The sequence below is a fragment of the Sorex fumeus genome, unplaced genomic scaffold, assembly GCF_029834395.1.
Source record: "Sorex fumeus unplaced genomic scaffold, SorFum_2.1 ptg000002l, whole genome shotgun sequence".
Taxonomy (NCBI): domain Eukaryota; kingdom Metazoa; phylum Chordata; class Mammalia; order Eulipotyphla; family Soricidae; genus Sorex; species Sorex fumeus.
Window position 1 is genome coordinate 9,633,638 of NW_026606059.1, and position 25,346 is coordinate 9,658,983.

Consider the following 25,346-nt stretch of genomic DNA (forward strand, 5'->3'; position numbering starts at 1 on the left):
CTCCTTGCCGGGTTTGAGGGACCAAACGAGATTCTGGTGATTGAATGGGTTGGCCACAGATAAGGCAATTGCCTAACCCTCTGTACTGTCTCTAACTAGCTTTTGTTTGTTTGGGGCTCTACCCAGCAGTGCTCAGGATTTATTCCTAGCCCTGTACTCAAGAATCACTCCTGGCAGTGCTCAGGGAACTCCATGGGGTGCCAGGGATAGAACCCTGGTCTGCGACATGCAAGACACCCTACTCATTGTACTACCTCTATGACTACCCAGAGAACATTTTTATCACTGCTTTAATCTCTTCAATTTCTCAAGAATTGTTAGATGTATATTGTTTAGTTTCCATGTTTGAGTTGAGGTTTTCCCAGTTTTCCTTGTGTGATTGGATTAAGTCCATTGTGATTAATGGGGGAAATGTTTTCTCTGATTATTATTATTATTATTATTCATGGGGTCACGGTCCTCCCGTTGTTCATCCGTTTGCTCCAGCAGGCCCAGTAACATCTCCATTGTGGCACTTGTTACTGTGTTTGGCATATCGAATACATCACGGGTAGCTTGCCAGGCTCTGCCGAGTGGGTGAGATACTCTCGGTAGCTTGCCGGGCTCTCCGAGAGGGGCGGAGGAATCGAACTCGGGTTGGCCATATTGGCTGCATGCAAGGCAAATGCCCTACCGCTGTGCTATCGCTCCAGCCCATTATTATTATTATTACTACTATTATTATTTTGCTCTTTGGGTCGTACCCAGTGATTCACCAGGGTTACTCCTGGCTTTACACTCAGGAATTACTCCTAGCAGTGCTTGGGGACCATATGGGATGCTGGGAATCAAACTCGGGTCAGCCACTTACAAGGCAAACACCCTACCCGCTGTACTATCGCTCCAGCCCCGTTTGCTCTGATTTTAACCTTCACAAATTTACTGACTTCTTTGTTGTCCCAATATAACACTGTCTCGAAGAATGTTACATGTTCATCTAAAAACAATGTGTATTCATTTTTTGGGGGGAATGGAAATTTGCTTCTATCAAGCCCTTCTCATCAGTTGCTTCATTTAATATTATATTTCCTTGTTAATTCTTTCTCTGGATGATCTGTCCATCACTGTAAGTGGTGTGTTGAGATTCTCTCCAATTACTATGTAGCTATCAATGCGTCCCTTGAGGTTTTTAAATAATTGTTTTGATAATTTGGGTTGCCCTGTGTTGGGTGCATAAATATTGATGATTATTATCTGTTTGATAGATTGATCCTGTGTTCATTATATAATATCCATTTGTGTATCTCTCTCCTTTTTTTTTTTTTTGGTTGAAAGTCTATTTGGTCAGATATGAGAATAGCATACTCTGTCCTTTTCCCTGCATTATTGAATTGCTTAGGCTTTCACTCAGCCCACGTTTGTCATTTTATCTGATGTAAGAGTCTCTCTCTCTCTCTCTCTATATATATACATATATATGTATATATATGCTATTGATGGATTCTTCTTTTTTATCCATCAAACCGTGCTGTGTGTTCAGTGAGTTCAGATCATTCACGTTCTGAGTGATTAATGATCCCTGGGGCTCAATGCTATTCTCTCCCTCCCCCACTCCACCCCCCACCCCGTTTAGGTTTCCCATTTGTTTCTCTCTGCCTTTTTATGTAAATGGTTTCCCTTGTGATTCTCTCAATTTCCTTTTCTCCCTAAGTATCTCTGCTCTAGATTTTTGGATTCATGAGGACTCTACCAGCTTTTACATATATACGATAGTTTCCCTTTTCTTCACTGGCATTGCGTTGTCCTCTTTAGACTAAACAGATTCTGTCTGTTCTTCCCCTTTGATGTTCTGCTATTTCGTTTTATTCTGGCTTGTATTTCCAATTCTGCGTTAACTATTTCTTACCATATTCAAGGTCAAATGTTTTTTTTTTTCTTTTCTTTTCCTGTGTTACTCCTTTTAGAATTTCTTGGAGTGAGGTTCGGTTGCCGTAAACATCATGAAGTTTTTCTTCTCTGGGAAACCCATTATTCCTACATTATGCTTGTATGATAAAATTTCCAAGTAGAATATTTTTGGGTGGAAGATTTTTTATCTTTGAGAATTTTGAGTATCATTCCACTGTAGCCTATGGGGTTTCTGCTAAGAAGATTGAGGAGAGGCTGATAGGGTTGCCTTTGTGTATTATTTTACTTTCATCCCTCACCGCCTTTAATATTGTGTTTTGTTTTTTTTGTTTGGACGCTTGGTGGTGCTCAGGGACTATTCCAGACTCTGTGCTCAGGGATCACTCCTGGTGGGTTTAGGCACCATCTGGGGTACCAGGGATCGAACATGGGTTGGCCACATGCCCTGTATACTCTCTCTCCAACCCTAATATTTTTCTTTATCTTTGATCTCTCCCTTCCTCCCAATTGTCCTCCCTCCCTTCTCATAGTTCTATCCTTTCCTCCCTCCTTACCATCCTTCCCCTATGGCTCTTGACTTTGGGAATTGATCAGTGATGCGTCTGGTGTGTGGATCTTTTTGCATTGACAGCTTTGGCTGTTCTCTCTTTCTTGCCTTATATGGTTGACTCTCACCCTAGAGTCAATGAATTCTCAGCTTTTGTATCTTTGGCAAGGTGCTCTGTTCCCTTTTCTCTTTCTCAGCTTTCTGGACTCCCAAATCCTAATACTACATCTTTAGTCGAGTCTGATATTTCTTGAGGAGTGCCTTCATTTTTCTGTATCTTTTGTCTCTCTCTTTTCCCATTTGGATAGTTGCCAGATTGTTATCTTTATAATTATTATTATTAGGGTTTTTATGAGAGGGGGCACACCCAGTTATTCTAAGGCATACTCCTGGCGCTGTGCTCTGGGATCCCTCCTGGCAGTACTCAGGGAATCATACATGGTTCTGGGGATCAAAACCAAGTTTGCTACATATAAGTCGAGCACCACATCAGCTCTGCTGTCTTTCTGCCCTCAGAATGTTTAATTTCAGTTATTTTGCCCCTGTGTTGTTTTGTTGTTTTGTTTTGTTTTCCATGGAAGTTTTTATTTCTTTCATTTTGTTTTTAATATAGTTCTGGTATTTTTCTAATTTTTGTTTGCTTTGTTTTTGGTTCACCCCCGGAGTGTTCAAGGCTTAATCTGGCAGTGGGTTCTGGAGTCACCCTGGGCCTAGTTTGGGGGACTAGTGGTGCCCAGGATTGAGCCGGGTCAGCTGCATGCAAGGCCGTCACTTTACCCACTGTGCTATGGGCAACCATTTTTTTTTTTTGCAGTTTTTATTTTTTTATTAACATTTCCTGACCCTATTCCAAGGATAATTTTTAAAGTATTTAGCTTGAATTTCAAAGTTTAAATTTTCTTTTGATCGGATCTATTTATTTTTATTTTTTATGTTTTATTAGTGAAACACCATGAGGTACAGTTGTAGACTTACAAATTTTTGTGCTTGGATTTCAGTTATACAATGATCGAGTACCCATCCCTCCACCAGTGCCCGTTCTCCACCACCACTGATCCCAGTATCCCTCCCACCCCCACCCCCCCTCCATTCCACCCTGCCTCTGTGGCAGGGCATTCCCTTTTGTTCTCTCTCTCCTCTTGGGTGCTGTGGTTTGCACTGAGTGGCAATCATGTTCGTCTGTAGTCTACTTTAAGCAGGGCAACCTTTTTTATAGTCAAAGGTTCTAGTGGTAAATTTGACTTACCACCAGACATTTCCTTGAACTCATGGGCATGAAATAGGGCCATGTCAGTGTCATACAAATTAAAGTTATTTAAGGAAAAACTTTTTGGTTTTCACCTTTTACTTTATAGAAATGAATGCATATGTGAGAATGCAGGAGTATTTACAGTCTGACTGGTCAGTAAAGCATCATGAAATTATAGTGTAAACTTAACAAAGACATTTTGCAAAGCATAATACTTTCAGATATAAAACAACGGTGCGAAGGCAGGACAGAGTTCTTCTCTACCTTTCACCAAATCCTACAATAAGCTTTTGCTAATCCAGAGTAGGTGAGAAGATCTGTTCTGGCCAAATAATCTGTGTATCCATGAGGATACAAAACATTCAGATATATTTAAAATATTCATATATAAATAACATTTTGTTAAGTTGATTGTGATTTTCTGGTTTTATGTTCTGTCACTCCATAAAATATCAGAGACTGGACTGAATTTTTTTTTAAATTTTAGCTTACCATTAGTTAAAATGCTATTTTTAAAAAAAAATCAGCATGCTGCTTGACAATTCTCATACATGTAGATTCAATTTCACTAAATTATCATGATCAAATTATCAGTATATTTATAAAAGTTTAATTATTAAATTTTCTTGCACTCCTAGAGTACATGTAACACAGACATTAGCTTTAGTGAACTTTAACTTAGTTTTATAAAACATCTATTAAAAATAAAAGGTTTCATGTCATTTCCAGGAACATAAGGAACATGTATTTTGAAGGATAACAGTCATGCATCAATTTTATTTTCTCAAACTTTTAAAATTTCATGGGCATAAGAAGCATAACATTTCATTTAAATTGCACCTGATTTCGTTTTTTGTTGTTCTTATTTTCTTTTGGGGTCACACCCACCAATGCTCAGGGCTTACTCCTGGCTCTTCACTCAGGAATCACTCCTGGCAGTGCTCAAGGGGCCACATGGGATGCCAGGGATCGAACCTGGGTTGGCTGCATGCAAGGCAACTTTTGACCCACTCTACTATCTCTTGGGCTGGAGCGATAGCACAGCGGGTAGGGCGTTTGCCTTGCAAGAGGCCAACATGGCCGATCTGAGTTTAATTCCTCCACCCCCCTTGGAGAGCCCGGCAAGCTACCGAGAGTATCTCGCCCACTCGGCAAAGCCTGGCAAGCTACCCGTGATATATTCGATATGCCAAATGCAGTAACAACAAGTCTCACAATGGAGACGTTACTGGGCCCGCTCGAGCAAATCGATGAACCATGGGAGGACAGGACTATCCCTCAAGTCTTGGACCTCAGTTTTATTCTTAATAAAGCATGTAATAATTCTTTGGGTCAACTGAATATCTGAATTAATTTTAATTGTTCTTCCATCCATGTCAAATTCATATGATGTAATATGTGTGAAAAAATTTTAATACTCTCTGATTTTAAAGAAGCAATTAAGTGAGCAAACTGGTTGCAATAAATCTAAGGTGTTAGAATCAGAGTTGTGTGAAAACTATATAATGCTGATATTTATGCTTTAAAAAACCAAAAATCACAAAAAAACCACCAACTTGACCCTTGAAAGGGAATCTACCAAATTTATTTCTCTGAATAAAATAAAATAAAACATACCACTAGAAACTGCCCTGTGAATGTGTACTGAGAACAGCGTGTTCCCCCCCCCCCCCCCACCCTGCCCCCACGTCTTACTGGGTAACAAAATCATTCAAGTTGCTTTGGCTGGGAGCGTCCGAGGCATTTAGATGGATGACTTGTTTTCCTTGAGCTCTGATGACTGGCCTTGCTATTTTTGTTTTATTTTCTCTCGGTGAAATGCTAAGCCTTTTAAAATATGCTGTTGTCGAGAAGCCAAGCGAATGGGCATAACTTACTTCCATTCTGAGTAATGACATAACCACGCTCACTGTTTTCCCTTCCCCTCCCGCTTCTTATCCTTTTCCTAGACGCACATCGGGAATTCCTTCACAGGCCTGCTTCTGGATATGTGCCAGAGGAGATCTGGAAGAAAGCTGGTAAGAATTGTTTAAAAACACGAGTTTCGTGTTCTGGCAGCTGTGTGCAGTTGTTAACGCAGTGATGTGAATAATGACAAGAAAGAACCTTTGCCGCTAACAACAACTAAAATAAAACAACAAAACAAAACAACCGCCCCACCCCCCCATTTTTAGACCCTGATGAATGTTCTTAACGCCAGGCCCAAATTTGAACATGCCATTGTTGTATTTTTGTAGCATCTGCTAGTGCCACTGGAATTGAATTCTGGTCATTTTTCTATTGTAACCCCTCACTTTTCTGGGGTAGTATGGTTTTAGGCTGAAACGTGACTGACTGTCTCAATTCATTTGTAGTTTTCTTCATTGGAGAAAAAAAAATCAGTGATTTATAAATAAAATTGCAACATAAACATTTTCTTTGAGTTAAAACAATTCGATCTAATTGACTTTTTACATTCAGAAATTAGTATAGTTACAACCCAGTTTTAAAGTTGATCTTTCTCTACTAGTTAAAAGTGAACGACCAGAGCAAAAATTTTTTTGCTGTAAAAGTTTTTGACACAAATGCTATAAAGTAATATTAATGTCTATACTTAGGCATACAATGCAGAACTTGATTATCATTGCTACTAACTACTACAACTACTATTACCAGTGATATACCACTGAGCTTCAATATCAAGGACAATTTTTTTTTTTACAGCAAAATTGCTAAACTTCGATCTTAAAGTTTCCACATAAACCTTACTGATTTATGTCTGTTACTGATTTTCATTATGGGATGTTGCTCTACAATTTATATTTTCAAGTTTCTGATAACTCATTGCCTTACTGTCCTTAAAGAAACTCAGCTTTGGAGCCCCAACATTATAAAAATGGGAGTCAAAAATATGATATGACAAACGCATACCATTGCTTTTAGTAGCTGAATGCCGTTGTGAAAATCGTTGAGTGAAGAGACCTGATAATCCTCTTTCTGCAGTTGGTTAGATTAAGTATCTGCATGGGAGCCCTAACCCGGGAGCAAGCTTCAAGAGATGGTTTTCTTTTTCCCACAAAAGATTTCTCTTTGGTTTTTGGTTTCATTCAATTGCATCTGTAGCACAATGCACCTTGCTCTCACTGGCCACTTGGCTTTTGTCCAAATGCCCAAAGAGATTTCCTAAAAAGTACTGAGTTTACGAATTTGATAAGGAATGTGAAAGTCTGATAGTACTCTTAGGTTTAGCAGTGTAGATTAGGGACCGGAAAGCTCTCTTGCATAGCTGAGAAGCAAATCATAGACCTATTGAGTTTGAAAGTGGTGGGTAAAATATATATGTTGTACAACTGCATAGTTGTATACCAGATTTATAGCATCACTTCTAAGACATTTTCTCCATGGGAATAGCCAAGGAAGATACGCTTCAGCTGGTGCTTTCTAACCAAATAAGAATGGTTTCGTCTTCCTTCTGACTATTTTTCCTTCCCTCTTTTTTAAAGCTGTTTAGTCCAATGTATTCCAGTAGGAAATATAAAGAATTACCATTTTGGGCAACAGAAAGATGACTTTTGATGTGGAGGGGGAGTCTTTCTCTGCCTTTCCCATGTTTATGGATAGCTCTGTAGCACTGTCCTCCCGTTGTTCATCGATTTGCTCGAGCGGACACCAGTAACGTCTCTCAACAAATTGTGAGACTTGTTGTTACTGTTTTTGGCATATCAAATACGCCACGGGGAGCTTGCCAGGTTTTGCCATCCAGGCGAGATACTCTAGGTAGTTTGCCGGGCTCTCCGAGAGGGGCAGAGGAATCAAACTCGGGTCGGCTGAGTGCAAGGCAAACACCCTACCCGCTGTGCTATTGCTCCAGCCAATGTTTATGTATATTTAAGTTAAATCCTTGATAATTCTTTTTTTTTTAACTCTCAATAATTCTTAAAGAAAAATTGACAGTGAAGTCTTGTGTCATCCAAATTCCTCTGCACCATTATCTGCTCCAGCCTTTGTTGGACTGTGATTAGAGAAGAGCAGGTTTTTCTGAATGCACAACCTCTGTTGGAAAGTCAACTTGAATAGCTGAGCACAAAGGAGTCGTGCTGGAAGTGGTGAGCAATTGGAAGCGGATTCCAAACTGCTCCTTTCCCCATAATCAGTTTCTTTTTTTAACCTGACGCCTTGTAATCTATTCAGTCCACCGTTTTCTTTTTTCTTGACTGTCTGTTTTGTGGGCTTCTGAAACCAATTCTTGGTAGGAGTAGGTTGTGGGTACTTCAGGAGTATCCAGAGCGGTATAAGTTTCTGCTTTGTCTATGCATGTTCTGCAAAGGTGGGAATCTTTTTGGATTGATTTTTTTGGTTTGTCTATCATCTGTTTCCTGTGGATGGATACTACATCTTAAGGAGTATTTTATCCCCCAGGTGCGGTTGACAGTTTCATCTGGAAACCTCAAATAATTTCCTATAATTTTTTTTTAAAAAAATGCATTTCTAGTGTTTGTAATGTCAAGATATGATTAAAAAAAAAACACCGAGGGCAGAATGTGACATCTGCTTTCAGCTTGTTAAAACTTAAAAAGTCATCCATTCCACCTGTTCCCCTACAATTTTCTGTAGGCAATTTTTTTTCTTTTTTTTTGTCTCAGGAAAAACCTGTAATGTGTTTTGCAGTGAAGGTATTACCTTTATGGTTTAAAAGAAAAGTATAAGTAAAGCATTTGAAACATATCAAGGGGGACAGAACTAAGTTTATTGTTGAATAACCTAAGCATCCTTTTCTTAGAAAATTATAATTACAAAAAATCTATTTTGTGAGAACTTACAGAAAAATGCAGAAAGTACTGTAAAAATCTGCCTTTCAGCAGTGAGCTAGTTTTCCCCAATTTCTGGTTTTCGCTTTAATCTCTCCCTTTTCCTTTCTTCCTCTCTTCTTGTCTTGCTCTGTTATTGACCGCATTGTCCCCGGTCATTTGAGAGAAAATTGCAGATTTTCTGCTAACCGAAATAAACATTTTAGCATATTTTTCATAAGAATAAAGATAAACTTATGCAACCACTGTACAGTTGCCCAAATCAGAACACCGGTAATATTACAGCCCCATTATTTCTCAGAATTTCTTTGAAGTTTTCGATGTTGCTCATAACAATCTACATTTAAAAATCTTTATAATTCTGGCATATTGAAGTTTCCCCTTTAAAAAATGTATTTTCAATAGCAATGATAAAGATAATAAAACATACTCTCAAGGTATACAAATTCTTGATAAAATTGTATGTGTGGGGGGAATTTAACACAAGGCTGGCTCTTAAATTGCGACTGACTTGTTATCTTCAGTATATTTCTTTTTTCAAATGATCAGTGAATGTTTGCAGTTGGTAATAAATATTCAAGCACCTTGCAAATGTCCTACCAATTCTCTTTGCTGATCTGTATATGCCTGTGGGATTAGAATAGGCATGCATAATTTAAATATAAATTGCCTGATTTGCATATACAATTAGTCAAGCTACAGCTTTGATCATAAGCAAAAATTATTGTCCTGTATTACCACTTAGATAGAATTTTAATTCACCTTGAATATTCAAACTACACCAGACCCCGACTGGATAGCTAGAAGGGCAGTACTTGCCATGGCCCCAGTTGGTATGATAAGGCAATAAAGTCATCTTTGCACCTGCTGCTGCAAAAGAAAGAGGGTGCTATAAGCATGGCCCAAAGCTGGGTTTCTCCCCAGATTTTGTTTTTTTTTTTTGGTTTTGGGGTCACATCACATAATTATCAGGGGTTACTCCCGACTCTGTTCAGGGATCCGGGAATCCTCTGTGTTCAGGGATCCTGGTGGAATCAGGGGACCATTTGGGATGCTGAGGATCAAACCCAGGGAATCATCCTACTCCACTCTACTAGCACTTCGGCCCCTCTCTCCAGATTGCAAATGGCCTATCTTGAAGCCTCCTCAAGCTTAGCATTTTTTAGTCAGTATTTCCAACCTGTATCTTTCCCTTATATTTTAGTTTAACCACCTGAGAGGCAGCAGTTGCAGGTGATTTTAAGCTACAGAAAGAATGCTGCTCAAATAAGGAAGCTACAAAAGTTAATTGCTAGTGGAGGGCCTTTTGTAAGCCTCGAGTCAGGAAGGTTAGATGTGTGAAATAAGATGCAGAAATGTAAAGAAACCATGGAAGTACTTACACCTCTTCCATTTTTAATCTACAGTAAAACATTTTTAGTAGGAATTTATGTTTTTAATTAAACAGAACATTTAATTAAGGTGCTTTTTAAGTGGGTGAAACAATTAAGTACAAACACTTGAATGAAACGTGTCATAATTAGTTTTAATAGAGTGTTAATTGGTACTAGGTTTGCCAAGTTAATAATTACTGCTTATTAAATTTTCAATTAATCATTGTCATTTTGCTTTGAATAAAGATGAAAATTAGATAAACTAATTCAAGGGGAGGATATTTTCCCTTGTTAATTAGAACAGTTAATTTTTTTAATGGAAATTACTTGTTTTAGTTGTCAATCTTATGTTGTACATTAGTCAAATCTTCGCACCCTTTCCACAGCCAAAAATAGCGAGCTAATTTGACACCTTGCAGGTTCCTAGTTAGACCTGATTATTCTGCCCCGTGGAATGATCCAATTATACCTGTCCAGTGCAACAGTTGTCTAGAGCAAAACTGCCCATATATTTGATATGTAGATGGATAACAACTTAAAATCTGGAAATGAGAAAGTATTTTTTTTCAAAAATCCCGATTGTCTAGTCTATCATGGTGCGGTCACATGATAGTCACACACTTAATCCGAAAATTTAAGAAAATGAAAAAACTGGATTATCTCTCTCTCCTCACCGATGTCTGCCTTCCTCACCCCAAGATCTTTGTCAGTCACTTGCTCTACGGGTTATCTTTTCACTGTTGTGCTGTATTTCTGGTTAGCAAAAGAATTTTCTAAGACCCTTTATGTGTATTGCTCCTTTTCCCATGAAGCCTTGCTCGTGTGTTTCCTCTGTTCATAAGAGTCTATTCCAAGTGAAGCCAACTCACGTCTCACTTCTCCAGACTCTTGTGTGTTTGGGGTTTTTTTCCCTCCCTGCACTTTTTCGGTGCAGTCTGCACCAGACTTGACGTGTGCCACGTGCCTTCGAGGTCTGTGCTAACGGAGCGATGTTCTCTTGTCCTGTTTGGCCCGCCGGGCACGCAGAGGAGGCTGTCAACGAGGTGAAGCGCCAGGCGATGACCGAGCTGCAGAAAGCCGTGTCCGAAGCCGAGCGGAAAGCCCACGACATGATCACGACCGAGCGCGCCAAGATGGAACGCACGGTGGCCGAGGCCAAGCGACAGGCGGCCGAGGATGCGCTGGCTGTCATCAATCAGCAGGAGGACTCCAGCGAGGTGAGGAGGAGCCCTTGGAGATGCCCATGAGCACTTTGGGCTGGGAGGGAGAAATCGGGACAATTTTTCCCCCCCTTGGGTCACACCTGGTGATGCAACAGGGGTTAGTCCTGGCTCATGCACTCAGGAGTTACTCCTGGCGGTGCTTGGGGGATGCTGGGGATCAACCCAGGCTGACTGCATGCAAGGCTGACACCCTGCCGGCTGTGCTATGGCTCCAGCCCCCAGAAATCGGGACATTTGAGGAGTCCTGGCACCTGGGGAGTGATCAAGATGTGATTCCCTCTTTGCATTGACGAAGGCTTCAACGAATAATTCTTTAAAAAAAAACTGTTTAGGGTATATTGAGTGGAGGAACAGATCACAGAGTTTTAGCAGGTTCACAGTGAAATGCCTGCAACTTCCTAGCGCTGTGTAGATGACGCTCGCGTGTATGGGGTGGTTTCCTTCAGTGGCAAGGAGTTCTCAGACAATGTGCCAGGGCTCTGTGCCACTGCCTTAACTGTTCGGGAAGCAAGGCGGTGGCAGTGTTTGCGTGGTTGAGTTTTGAAAAGATTTTCTGCTATCATGATGGTCATTTTGTAGTATCTCACACACACACACACACATACACACATACACGCACACACACACACAGCCCTCAGAGATCCAAGTTTTGTCTGCCCTCAAGATCATATCATTTTATAGCCTTTCTCTCTCTCTCTCTCTCTCTCTCTCTCTCTCTGTGTCTCTCTCTCTCTCTCTCATACACACACACACACACACACACAGCCTTCAGAGATCCACAGTTTTTCTGCCCTCATGGTCATTTCATAATACCTCCCTCTCTCTCTCTCTCTCTCTCTCTCTCTCTCACACACAAACACACACACAAACACACACACACACATACACAGCCCTCAGAGATCCAAGTTTTGTCTGCCCTCAAGATCATATCATTTTATAGCCTCTCTCTCTCTCTCTCTCTCTCTCTCTCTCTCTCTCTCTCTCATACACACACACACACACACACAGCCTTCAGAGATCCAGTTTTTCTGCCCTCATGGTCATTTCATTTTATAGCCTCTCTCTCTCTCTCTCTCTCTCTCTCTCTCTCTCTCTCTCACACACACACACACACACACACACATACACACACAGCTCTGCTTTCCATAAAATTTGTAATAGCTACTATATAGTCATTTCAGAGCACAACATACGTGTTTCATAGCAACACACACATATACACTTGAGCACACACAGCTCAGGGTTCCAGGAATGTGCCTGACTGAACACTTTCACCACAACACGCAGAGCCGTGTCTGTCAAGCCCGAGCACGTGGGAAGGTTCCAGAGTGAGACAACCCCTTGGTGCCGTCCAAGGAGCTCTGCAGCCATGCCAGGCTGACCTAGCAAAAACCCGACTGATCAATCAATGGCCGAGCACAATACAGATCTATAATTTGTGAGGGAGAGTAAGAATTTAATTTGTACCAGGCTTCTCTGCAGATGAAAGACCAGACCTTGCAGGAATCACTTGATGCCCAGAGTTTCTATTTAATGTGTAGCAGATGAATAACAAGAGGACAAAAGGAATTGATTTCCAACATTTAAAAGTTTCTCAGGAAAGAGGGACAAAGGGAAGTTTATCTTCCCTTTAACTGCTGACTTTGCCATTTTCCAATTAAAATGGATGTAAATTCAATTTTATTGGCATGTTATGGTCAAGATATTTAAGGATCTTGTTGTTGTTGCTCTAATCATGTGCATCTCTTAGAGTTGTCCTTCTCTATTCCACTCAGTATTATAGTGACACTGTCACTCTCTCAGAAATGTAGGGCTTTCATAGAATGGTCATACCTTGAGACTATTAGTTGCTCAGTAAAAGTAAAGATACATATTAGGGATAAATTGAGAATGAAGTTTCTGGAGTTGGTCCCTAAACAGCGTGTATTTCTCCAACGTCTGTGAGCTTTGTATCTTTGGGGGCTGGGGGGTAGGTGGGCGGGGAACATGGAGCACATGCAGTGGTGCTCAGAGTTTTCTCCTGACTCTGTGCTCAGGGAATCTCTCTATGCTGGGGACAGAGCCCAGGGCTGGCTTGTGTGCTTACTGTAGTATCTCTGGCCAGGCACCTTTTGTTCGTAAAACCCATCCAGAAGTATATGATCTTGACACTAGTATTTAACATTTTAAAGTATTTCTTTTTATTTTTTTTTTACTTTTGAAACTTTATTTTTTTTTAGCTGTCCAGTTTTCAGGCATTTTGTTCTGGAAGTCTTGGGAAACTCAAGAGTGAATTTAGTTTCTAGTCGAAACTATTGCCTTAGTGGGTGGTATTATCTTAGAGTAAGCAGCTAATTTATTTCACTTGATCTGTTTAATCTCAGAATGGGAAGTATGTCAGCAACTTGTATAGTTTAACACAGCATAATTACTTATGATAATTTAAATTCTCATTTTTAATTCACAATTATTTATTTATTTATTTTTAATAGTGAAACTAATAAAATGGGCTGGAGTGATAGCACAGCACAGCGGTAGGGTGTTTGCCTTGCATGCAGCCAGCCCAGCCAAGCCGGGTTCAATTCCTCTGTCCCTCTCGGAGAGCCCGGCAAGCTACCAAGAGTATCTCGCCTGCACAGCAAAGCCTGGAAAGGTACCCATTATGTATTCAATATGCCAGACATAGTAACAAGAAGTCTCAAGAAGTCTCAAGTTAACTGGGCCCGCTCGATCAAATCAATGAACAACAGGAGGACATTGACAGTAGTGAAATACCATGAGGTACAGTTGTAGACTTACCAATTTTTGTGCTTGGGTTTCAGTTAGACAATGATCGAATACCCATCCCTCCACCAGTGCTCATTCTCCACCACCAATGATCCCAGTAGCCCTCCCCCCCCCCCCCAAGCCCTCATCTCACCCTTCCTCTGTGGCAGGGCACTAACATTTTAAAGTATTTCATATGATAAATAGTAGATAGGATGCAATAAATAAAGGGTAGCATAGTCCTTGGTAATCCTTCTTTCTAAGTGTGGTTGAGAGCTGGGGAGATGGGAGAGATTACAATGTACCTGGGCTTCAGTCAGCACCCAGGGCGTCCCCCATCCCAGAAAGCTGGGTGCAACTCTGGATGTTCTGGTGGACATAGCCTGGCAGGGCCCAGCAGCTCGGCATTGCTGCACTTTGATCCTCAGAATCCAGTGCTGCTAGCCTCACTTGGAGTAAATTCTGGGTCTCCTGGGAGGCTCCAAACTAACAAGAAAGTGGTTTGACCAAAGACTTGAGGGAAGAATGAAAGAACTAATCCACTAGCCCTGTATCAGTTGTATTCACTGATTTTCCTCAGCATTGTAATGACTGAGAAAAGCCAGAGTGTCCCTGGTGGCCGGGCCAGTTCTCTAGGCCCTTTTGCCAAGCTGTCTTGAGTACTAGGTAAATACTTCTTTCCCTCTCCAGATTCTTTTCAGGAAGAGAGAGAGCAATGGTGTGAAGTCAGTGAGTGTTTTTCTTCCCTTTTACGCTCTTGCCTTCCCTTCAGAATTTGCAGCTTTTAATGGAAGGGAGCAGATAATGCCACAGTCAGAGTGGTGCTCACAAGACACCTTAAGTCGTTCTTCCAGCCCTTTGGTCCACAGCCATAACAGCCCTGGCTTTCCTGGACTAAGACGGAGTTCCCGTTCCGCCCCTTGTGAGTCTGGTCTGGAGGTCGGGAATCTGTTCAGTCGACAGAGAATTGCATGAACAAGCAGAGGGACCCAAGAGAAAAATAGTGCAGGTGCTTCTCAAAATTCTTTGGTTTTTGGGCTTGTGTGTTGTTAGCTTTCAGCCCTAGTTAAGGCTCACATAGCTTTATATTTTGGAAATTTTTTGTTTTCTATTTTGGGGACCACACCCAGTGGTCCTTTTGCCAATTGGTGCTTTCAGAATACTGCTGGCTCAGGGGTGACTCCTGGCAGACCTCGGGGGCCCTGTGGGGTGCCAGGGGTTGAACCCAGGTCAGCTGCCTGCAAGGCAAGCATGTGACCCACTCTACTATCTCTCCAGCTCAGCTTTGGAAATTTTTAAAAATTATTTTCTTGGGAAAATAAAAGGCCTGGCCATCATAGTAATTGGAGGAAAAACATTTCCATTAAATTTAAGCGCTGCTGATTTGAAAACTATGCTCAGATATTAATGGGCATTCTTTTTATTTTTTTTATTTTTATTTTTTTGCTTTTTTGGGTCACACCCGGCGATGCACAGGGATTACTCCTGGCTCTGCGCTCAGGAATTACCCCTGGAAGTGCTCAGAGGACCATATGGGATGCTAGGAATCGAACCTGGGTTGGCCACGTGCAAGGCAAATGCCCTACCTGCTGTGCTATTGCTCCAGTCCCATTAATGGGCATTCTTTAACATACTCTATTTGTGCTTGTTCCTGGTCGTTTATTTGATAATGTGTAACACTAAAAAGCTTCCATCCACTTACTCATTTATTCTTTCAATAACAAATTATTGAGTTTTTAATACTATGTCCTGGCACTGCAAGCTCTGAGATGTAGCATCACTCCTTGCTTTCGTGCAGCCTGCAGTTCTTTAGATGAATCGAATCTTTAGATTTTTGAAATATAGTCAAGCTGTGGAGCTGTGTGTGGAACGGCTTCTGGAGAGACATCGGGTTTCATCTGTGCTTACGTATAGCCAGGAAATCACCACTCACTTCTCTCCATTTCTCAGCCTTACCATTGCCTCGTCAGGCTGCAGACAGAGAGGCAGAGATGGGGATGGAATCTTGAGCGAGTTCAGAAGCAGGATGGCTGTGTAGCAGATAAGTACGTTAGCAGGACTATTCAGGTGGTAGTGTACAGACTGAGGAGATTAAAAAAAAGAGGGGCCAGCCTGTGAGAGAGGAGGAAGATGATGATAGAGAGTGGTCCTGTGCTTGGAGAAAATCAGATATTGACTGTATGGCTGTGAGCTAGAATGGTCAGGATTTGATGCCCACTTTCAAGAGAGAGTTGGGATTTTTGTGAAGGGCGTCAGGTGGGCATGGCACAATGGCGATGCTCAGGGCTTACTCCCGGCTCTTCACTCAGGGATCACTCCTGCATACTTGGGGGACCCTATGGGGTGCCAGGGACTGACCCCGGGCTGGCTGCAAGTGCTCTACCTGCTGTGCTATTTGTCTGGCCTCAGAAGTTGGGATTTAATAGTGGGCTTGCAGCCTGTGAGTGTGCAGGTGACTTCACTCGAATGAACTACCTTCATCAGCTTCCTGACTTTGGTCCACCCAGGATTTTTGTATGGGTTGGCCAATTGGAAAGACTTATCATACTCCCTCCCCCTTTTTTTGTGAATAAACAGAAGTTAAGGACTTAAAAAAGTCATTAAATCCAACTGACTAAGTTCTGGACTGCAAAAGGCCATTCGAACCCAGAGCCTTAAATTGTCCGGTGTCACATTCTGTAATATGTCAAGATACAGATGACCTGCCAACCCAGTTTGAGCCAGACAGCCCCAGTTGACCTCTGCTGGCCCTAAATAATTATTACCATATCCCCCCCTCAAATGTCCTGCATTCGATGATATTAAATATATAAATACATCACATAGAGTCTATATTTAGCTTATCATCTTGGCAGAAAGACTCCAAAGAGAGATCCTGAGTTTTAAGGCCCAAGCCCCATGCCCAGAGGGCTGTGGTGGGATGGGCCATACTGGAAATGCCACCAAGCAACTCTAAGGAGAACATAATCACCTTCAGGGTACTCTAGGAGGACCATCTTGCACAGCTTCTTCTTAAGCATCACCAAGTAGCCAGCCCAGTCAATCCTTAGATGCCAGACTCTTAGGGTGTGCCCTGGAGCTCTAGTTTCCAAAAAATCCCCAAAGTGGTTTTTTTTTTTTAAACAGCTGTTTGATTCCAGAGGTGTCTGTGCTGTGTACAGCGTTTGGCTCACTGCTTGGGTACGGCCTGGAGAATCTCACGTCTTGGTGTTCTGCTGATTATCATGTATAAAATCAGGGTTCTGTTAATGTGACTGTTAGTTTGTTAGGTGGCTGGGCACCATGAAAATGAGTAAAAGTCTCTCATCGGGGCCAGAACAATAGTACACCGGGTAGGGTGTTTGCCTTGCACGTGGGAGACCCGGGTTTCATCCCCGGCATCCCATATGGTTCCCCCAAACACCACGAGGGGTAATTCCCGAGTGCAGAGCCAGGAGTAATCCCTGTGCATCGCTGGATGTGGCCCAAAAAGCTAAAAATAAATAAAGAAAAAAGAAAAAGGGAAAAGGGGAAAAAAATAACTCAAATTAAAAAAAAAAGTCTCACATCACCAAATCCGCTTACAGATGAGCGGGTAGATTTGAGAGCAGTTGTGAGTGATCCATTTCCTGGCTGGGGCAGGGCTGGAGTAGTGGACGACCTGCCATCATTCGTGGCTACCACTCTCGGCCAGGGCCCAGTGCGTGTAGCTCCCAAGTACTGCAGCGGCCACAGTAAACACTATGGAAGCAGTGGACAGCAGCAAGTCCTTTTCATAGTAAAGTTAGAAAGGAGGGAAATTTACTTGTAAGTGGTACTACATGGAAAGCATCATGCTAAGCGAAATGAGTCAGAAAGAGAGGGACAGACATAGAAAGATTGCTTTCATCTGGGTAACATAAAGTAACAAAGAAAGAGACTCACACCCAAGAACAGCTGTGATAAATACTAGGTTGTTCACTCCATGGCTTAGAGGCCAGCCACACTCTCTAGGGGTAAAGGCAGCTCAGATAGAGAAGGGAGCATCAAATAAAGGGTAATGGGAGATGCATGCTGAAAGTAGTCTATAGACCGAACATGATTGCCACCCATTGCCTCTTTTGCAAACCTACAGCACCCAAAATGAGAGAGAGAACAAAAGGGAATGCCCTGCCACAAAGGCAAGGTGGGATGGAGGGAATGGGGGGGTGGGAGGGATACTGGGACCCGTGGTGGTGGAAAATGGGCACTGGTGGAGGGATGGGTACTCAATCATTGTATAATTGAAACCCAAGCACAAAAATTTTTAAGTCTACAACTGTACCTCATGGTGTTTCACTAATAAAAATTAAAAATAAAATAAAATTAGAAAGGAGGGTCTGTGGGGCTGATGCTGAGCGGGTATAGAAGCCAAACAGAGTGAGAGAGTGATGAAGAGAACGTGGACACTTCGTGGAACTAGGGCACAGGCAGTAAGGGGCCACAGTTTAGTAAGGAAAATGAACTGGGGTAGCAGGTCTGAAAGTCATTTTCTATAGCAGAAACAAGACAAGGGATACTATAAGAAGAAAATACACACACACACACACACACACACACACACACACACACACACAAGCCACACCCAGTGATGCTATAGGACTTCTGGCTCTATGCTCAGGGATTACTCCTGATGGATTCAGGGGACTTTAAGGGGTGCTGAGCACCAAACTTACCTGCTGTACTACCTCTCCTGCCTTTGGAAAATAATTCTTTTTTTTTTAATAACTCTTTACGTCAGCCCCCCATTAATGGAAGAAAATGAATGTAGAGGAAGAAATGGTCTAAGAGACAGAATTATAGTGTCATGAAAATCAAAGTGAGGGAATTTCAGTGAGGGGTATTTAAAAAAGACGAGATAGAGATAGATGGTCAGTAGTTGTGAGTTTTTCCAAAGTCCAAAGACAGTAGGTCAAAGATAAAGGTATTTGGTCACTGGTGATGTGTTGAAGTAATCCATATTTAACTGTATTTTTGTTGCTATTGCCTCAGGTGACAGGCTTAGGCAAAATATTTTCTACTTTGGAATGGGAGTTGCACACAACCACTGGTGCCTTGTTGGCTGCATGTAACCCAAGCACCCTGTCTGTTGTACTATTTCTCCAGGCTTAAGACTGTTTTACTTGTTTTTTTCTTTTTCTTTTATTTTTCTTTTTCTTTTTGGGTCTCACCTGATGATGCTTAGGGGTTACTCCTGCTCTGTACTCAGGAATCACTCCTCAGGGGACCCTATGGGATGATGGAGATTTAACCCCAGGTTGACTGCATGCAATACAAACACCCTCTCCACTGTGCTATGGCTCCAGCCCCCGAGAACGTTTTAGGTGTTAAGTACTGTCTGTGCTGGCCCTGCAGCAAGGCAAGCAAGTCACCCTTTCTCCCAGCCAGTACTAAAGGATGAGGTGGTGGTATTGGAACCCACCCTCAGCTCCCACTCTGCTCTCAGCATTTGCATGTTCCTGAGTTACCCTGTGGTTATTGTTCCAGTTTTACTGGCAGTAGCTCCAAGAGGTTAAGTAACCGGTTAGCACGCCAGTCCCCAAGCCCCACCCGGCGACAGCATTGGCACCAAAGCTTCAGTCAGCCCCACCGAGCTCTTCGGAACTGGAAGTCATTTCCATTATGCGCCGTGATAGCTGTTCATGGGCTCAAGTAACAATCTGTCTCATTTCTGCCGCCAGCCAGGCTGCTAGTCTTGTTCTGACCAAACAGGAAAGAGACGAAGAAAAGTCTGGAATTGACATTATATAGCATTTTGGAGAAAGTACTTGGTTTCACATCAGAGATTTGAGAGAACCCAGCAGTGGCCACAGGGTTTTATAGATGTGTGACCTTAAGCAAGTCATTTACTATAAAAGGCATTAATTCTTCCTACCTCATTTTCTTAGGTTTCAATATATGTGAAAATGGCTTCAGACTTTCAAATGCAATAGAAATAATATGAGATGTTGTGAGCTTAGTGTGGATGTAAGGAGAATTCTATAAGTTCTTCACATTCGAGGAATTGAAATGGTAATCATTCCACTAAAATCTTTTTGCTGTCAAGGGTGACTGGAGATATACAGATGTGTAAGACCAGAGAAACTTAAAATAATTCAAGAGAATATGTTTTTTTTGTTATTGTTGTTATTGTTGGAAAAGAAATTTCCAACGCTAAGAACCAGCAAGGATATATTTGACCTGTAAGGCAGAAAGACCTTTCTCTGTGTATCTAAAAGAAAAAAGATGAAGAAAATAATTGTTCTTGGCGGAGAATTGCTGATAGGAAGTACAGTATCAACAACCTTTGACATGCAGCTTTGAGATTCAAAAACTTCAGCCCGTCAGTTTTATTTCTCTCTGTAGTAGTTTAGCAAAAAGGTGTGAGAGAGGGTTACGTTCAACCTCTGCTTCTCCATCTGTGTCATAGCCTCGCCATGGTCAGTGGAGTGATTTGCACTTTTCAAAGAAAATATTCTTCATGCCACAGAGGGAATAATACTATCTCAGCCGCAGGAAGGCTCTGTTCCCAGGAGCTTTGGGAGTGAAATAAGCTGTCACTTACTAATCTCGAGTCTTTCACGCAGTCCTGAGAATTCAGTCCCCAGCCTCTAAGAGAAGTTCAGCTTTATGGAAAATGAATGAATGAAACAAACCCTATCGGGAAATGCCCGTCTGAGTGTCAGTAGCACACATTGGCAAGTATTAAACTTGATGGCGCTGTTCACAGCTCACCTCCCTGCCCTTAAGGTACCGCATAGGTGTTCTGTGCAATTGGTCGTTTCCACCTTCGTGAGCAGCAGAGAGCCTGGGGACGTGAGAGCAGCATTCCTGAACCTTTTCTCCCCAGCACACAGTTCTCTGCGCTACGCCAGTTCATAGACTAGCAGGTAGAACCAGGGTGGGAGGCTAGTGCTTCTCTCCACCCCCGGCTGGCATCGCTCCACAGACTGGCGGTTCCATTTACTCAGAGGATTCTGCAATCTATACCCAGTGGGACTCTGAGGCTGTTCTCCTGGATCTGTGCTCAGGGTGTTACTCCCATTGGTACTCAGGGGACCATGTGGTGTTCAGGGTTGAACTCCGGTCTCCTCCACATGCAAAGCGCACGCTGAGCCTCTTGAACTCTCTCTCTGTCCCCCCCCCCCCCCCCCCCCACACACACACACTGAAGAGCTTTCTGAAACGGAATGTGTGCTTTGGAGTTTTCTATTCGTTGAATACTTGCGCCAGAATCACCTGCACATTTGTTGCAGTGTAATGTCTTGAGCAGTTAAAAAGGGGGGGGGGGGGGGGGGGTTGGAGAAACGCGCGCACACACACACACACACACATACACACACAGATTTCCCCTCCTCCCTACATTTGAATTGCCCTTTGCTGTCCTTGCAGATAGCTGAAGGTCATTTTGCAACCCCGCTGGTGGGTGGTAAGTGAATGCGATTGAACAGTTTCAGACTGGAGGTTGAGGTAAAAGTCGCCAGAACCCTAACCTGGTGATGCTAGACATGGAGGCTCAATTCCCAGCAGCTTCCCGATCCAAACCATCTGTTTCTGCATTTGGCACAACTCCATTTTTTTTTTTTATTTGTAAAATTGTTCCCATCTTTAAAAACACTTTTTTTCTTTTTTTTTTTTTTTAAAAAAAAGAAGTCCCCATTCTGTCTCCTCTTTCCACCCTCCCAACAGGCATTTGTAATTACCTGGTTTAGTCTGTGTGTTTAATCAGCTTAAATTGAGAATGTTGCCTGCATCTGATTTCAATCTGAAGGGCCTATTGAGCCGGCTGGCCAGTTACCGCTCCTGTGTCTGCCAAAATGCGCCTTTGCCAGAAAAACGAGAGGGCTCGCACGGGGTATTCCTAAAGAAGCCACTTGACTCAGATTAGATATTTAATTTCCTTAAAATATTGTTTTGGATCTGGGTGTCTGTTCCCTAATTGGGGTTTTCTGATGGCAATTTAGAAATATCGCTTAGTTGCCGAGTTTGATCCCACATCCATCTGGCCCTTACTGGCTCGAGTCTGCGTCACTCTGGATGCTGGATGTCCCTGCTCACTGCTCTCGGGGAAGGACCAGGCCTCCGTGCGCTTGGGCACCACTGCACGCAGGAGACTGGACTCATTTTCAGCGAAGAGCTTTAAAAATCCTCAGGTCGTGGTCCTAAGGCCTCTGGCGAGAAGGTCACATCTTTTGGGATGGGAAGGCGCACATTGAAGTAGGAAAAAATGACTGTTCTAGTCCTGATCTTTTATTTCAGTTTTATTTTTACTTATGTCATTTACATCTGTTTCAGATTTCTTTAGCTGTGTACACACAGAATTGCGCCGTCGAATTCTCCCCTACACCCCTCACTGGGTGTTGTTTCTGGTTTTTTGGTTTTTTTTTTTTTTTTTGGCGGGGCGTCACACCCGGCAATGCACAGGAGTTACTCCTGGCTCTGCTACTCAGGAATTACCCCTAGCAGTGCTCAGGTGACCATATGGGATGCTAGGGATCGAACCCAGACAGCCTCGTGTAAGGCAAATGGCCTACCCGCTGTGCTATCGCTCCAGCCCCTGGGTGTAGTTTCTGAACGGTGAACAACAGAAGCATAGAACAGAGAGTTTTAAACCAGAATTCTCGAGCTTATGGGAGTCCGGCCCTTTGGAGACTCAGAAGAGTCTCATTATTTGGTGGCAAAATGAGGAGGATGCGAAAAAGTCTTTTGCATGTTGTACACAAAACAAGAATTCATGGCAAAGCAAGAATACCAAAGTGGAGGCTGGAGCAATAGCACAGTGGGTAGGGCCTTGCACATGGCCGACCCGGGTTCAATCCCCAGCATCCCATATGGTCCCCTGAGCACTGCCAGGAGTAACCCCTGTGCATTGCCAGGTGTGATCCAAAAAGCAAAAGTAGGAGCTGGAGCAGTAGCACAGCGGGTAGGGCGTTTGTCTTGCACGCAGCCAACCCGGGTTTGGTTCCCAGCATCCCATATGGTCCCCTGAGCACCGCCTGGAGTAATTCCTGAGCGCAGAGTAACCCCCGCGGAGTAACCCCTGTGCATCGCCAGGTATGACCCAAACAAACAAAAGCAAAAATAATAATGATAAAAATAAAGAATACCAGAGTGATGAGCTGACACAGACCACCCAGAGTTATTTTCAACACTTAAGGCCACCTCCAGCCTCCAACTACCCAGATTGCACCTTTATTAAATTAAGCCAAACAAATGCAAGAAACACAGTGTGGGGGATGATTGGAGTTACCTGGCTGTAGTCAGGGAGGGTAGGGCTGAAGAGGAAAGTAAGTTCACTCTCCCCTTTTAAGTGATCTTTTCCTCGCTCCTTGGCCATTCCTGCCATCGGGCTACCCCACACCTAGGGGAGATTTCAAACCAACCGTTTGAGCTGCAGAGTTCGAACACTAAGGTGTTTGCATGTAGCTGACCCTGGCTGGGTACTTGGCACCTTATATGGCCCCCAAGCACTACCACTCAGGTGACCCCTGAGTCCAGAGCCACAAATAGCCCCTTGGCAACTCTCACCTGAAACAACAACAATTAATAAGTAAAGTGACCAGTTATATTTGATTAGATCCACTCTCCCTGGATCTTTGATGTGTTTATCTCAAAGTCCTCAGAGGCTAAAGGACCAAGGAGCTTGGTAGAGGACTCTCTAGAATTCAGGGTCTTAATTCTCTTGCTTTTCTGTCTCCCCAGAGTTGCTAAGGACATTGGTTAGCTGGAAGCATCGGATGCAAGGAAGGCTTACTTAGCATCCTGATTTTAGTCTAATTTTTCCGAGCCCCGTTTGACAAAGTCTGGTTCATTCATTCCCCTCGTTGAGCTCCTCCTGCCTGTCAGACGGTCGTTCGGGTTGCTTAGAATATATTGGAGGAAAACCAAAAACCAAAAGCCAAGATCCTGTGTTCTAGGCAGCAGAGGATCGCATTGAGATTGCCCTGCCACTTGGCTGTTGTTCCACTGCAAAGCTGCACTGGGGATGGATGATTCAAGTGGCTTGCCTGGATCTCAGTCTGGGATGGGGAAGCGAACAGAAACCACCTCCCACTCTTTTTTGTTCCCTCGAGTCTAATACAGAGTTCGCCTCGTTTTTTCATTTGTGCTGCCTCAGCACGATCAAGAAGGAAGAAGAAGCTTTTGCACCAAGCGATGGATTTATGTTTCTGAAAAATTTGGGATGGGAGGCAAAAAAACAAGTTCAGTCATTTGTAAGTGTGGCTGGGATGGAGATGGGAAAATAACATCATGGAGACGGCTTTGATTTTATCATAGAAGCAGAAAGGCACTTCATTCAGCCAGTTTGTTAAAACAGTGCTCTAGTGGCTGCTAGGAAAACATGGGCTGTGGTCACACAACCTGCTGGCCCCTGTGTCTCTCTGTTGTGTGTTCCTTTTATTTATTTATTTATTTATTTATTTTCTTATTGGGTCACATCTGGTGATGCTCAGGGGTTACTCCTGGCTTTGCACTCAGGAATCACTCAGGGGACCATATGGGATGCCAGGGATCGAGCCCGGGTCAGCCACGTGCAAGGCAAATACCCTCCCCGCTGTGCTAGCTCTCCAGCCCCTGTTGTGTGTTCTTGAAGGTTGGTCCTGACCGTTGAATTCTTGCCAGTGAGGGAGCAGCACTCCTCACCTCGTTGGGCCGTGTATTAATTTGGACTTTTGCTCTCTTGTGCCTTCTGCTTCAGAGTTGCTGGAACTGCGGCCGCAAAGCAAGCGAGACGTGCAGTGGTTGTAACACGGCCCGGTACTGTGGCTCGTTTTGCCAGCACAAAGACTGGGAGAAACACCACCACATCTGTGGCCAGACCCTGCAGGCCCAACAGCAGGGGGACACGCCGGCGGTCAGCTCCTCGGTCACGCCCAACAGTGGGGCCGGGAGCCCAATGGACACACCACCTGCAGCCACCCCACGCTCCACCACCCCGGGGACCCCGTCCACCATAGAGACCACCCCGCGTTAGACGGGAGCTCAGAACTGGCGGAGGAAAAGACGCACGACCAACGCTCATCCTCAGAGGCTCAAAGTTGTTTCTGTTTGTTTGTTTTCTAGATCCGAACTATCCTATTTCAGTCCTTCAGCAAGAGAGAACCTAACTGTATCTTGAGGCGGTAGTCAAACTGGGCCAGTAACGGGTCGTAATGACTGATTGTGGATAACAAAGATATCTTTTCCTTAGAGAACTGAAAAGAGAGCAGAGAATATAACATGAAATGCTAGATTTGACCTCCTCCCTGTTATTTTCCAGTAGCTGGGATTTTAAACTAGATGACCTCATTAACCGATGCTTTACCAAACAGCAAACCAAGAGATTGCTAATTGCTGTTGAAAGCAAAAATGCTAATACTAAAAGTCACAATGTTCTTTATATACAATAATGGAGAGAGAGAGAGAAAAAAAAAGAGGAAACTCCTCAAGGGCATGACCATTGGCTACAGCAGTAGACATTTTAACAAGAAGATGAATGGCGTCCATGGGTTGCTAACTGAACTTCGAAGACCCGCCACAAAACGCACAGATGTGTAGCATATTGGAAGGAGACACAGA

The 25,346-nt window shown here is 43.1% G+C and overlaps 1 protein-coding gene across 1 annotated transcript in view; it reads left to right on the top strand.

Moving 5' to 3' along the window:
- Positions 1 to 25,103, top strand: part of RUNX1T1 (RUNX1 partner transcriptional co-repressor 1) — a 166,563-nt gene extending 141,460 nt beyond the window's left edge. Inside the window, 3 exon segments of the mRNA XM_056130687.1 lie at positions 5,633 to 5,701; positions 10,870 to 11,060; positions 24,487 to 25,103. Coding sequence (XP_055986662.1) covers positions 5,633 to 5,701; positions 10,870 to 11,060; positions 24,487 to 24,762 — 536 coding nt within the window. The 3' untranslated portion in view covers positions 24,763 to 25,103.
- Positions 25,104 to 25,346: the final 243 nt, after the last annotated feature.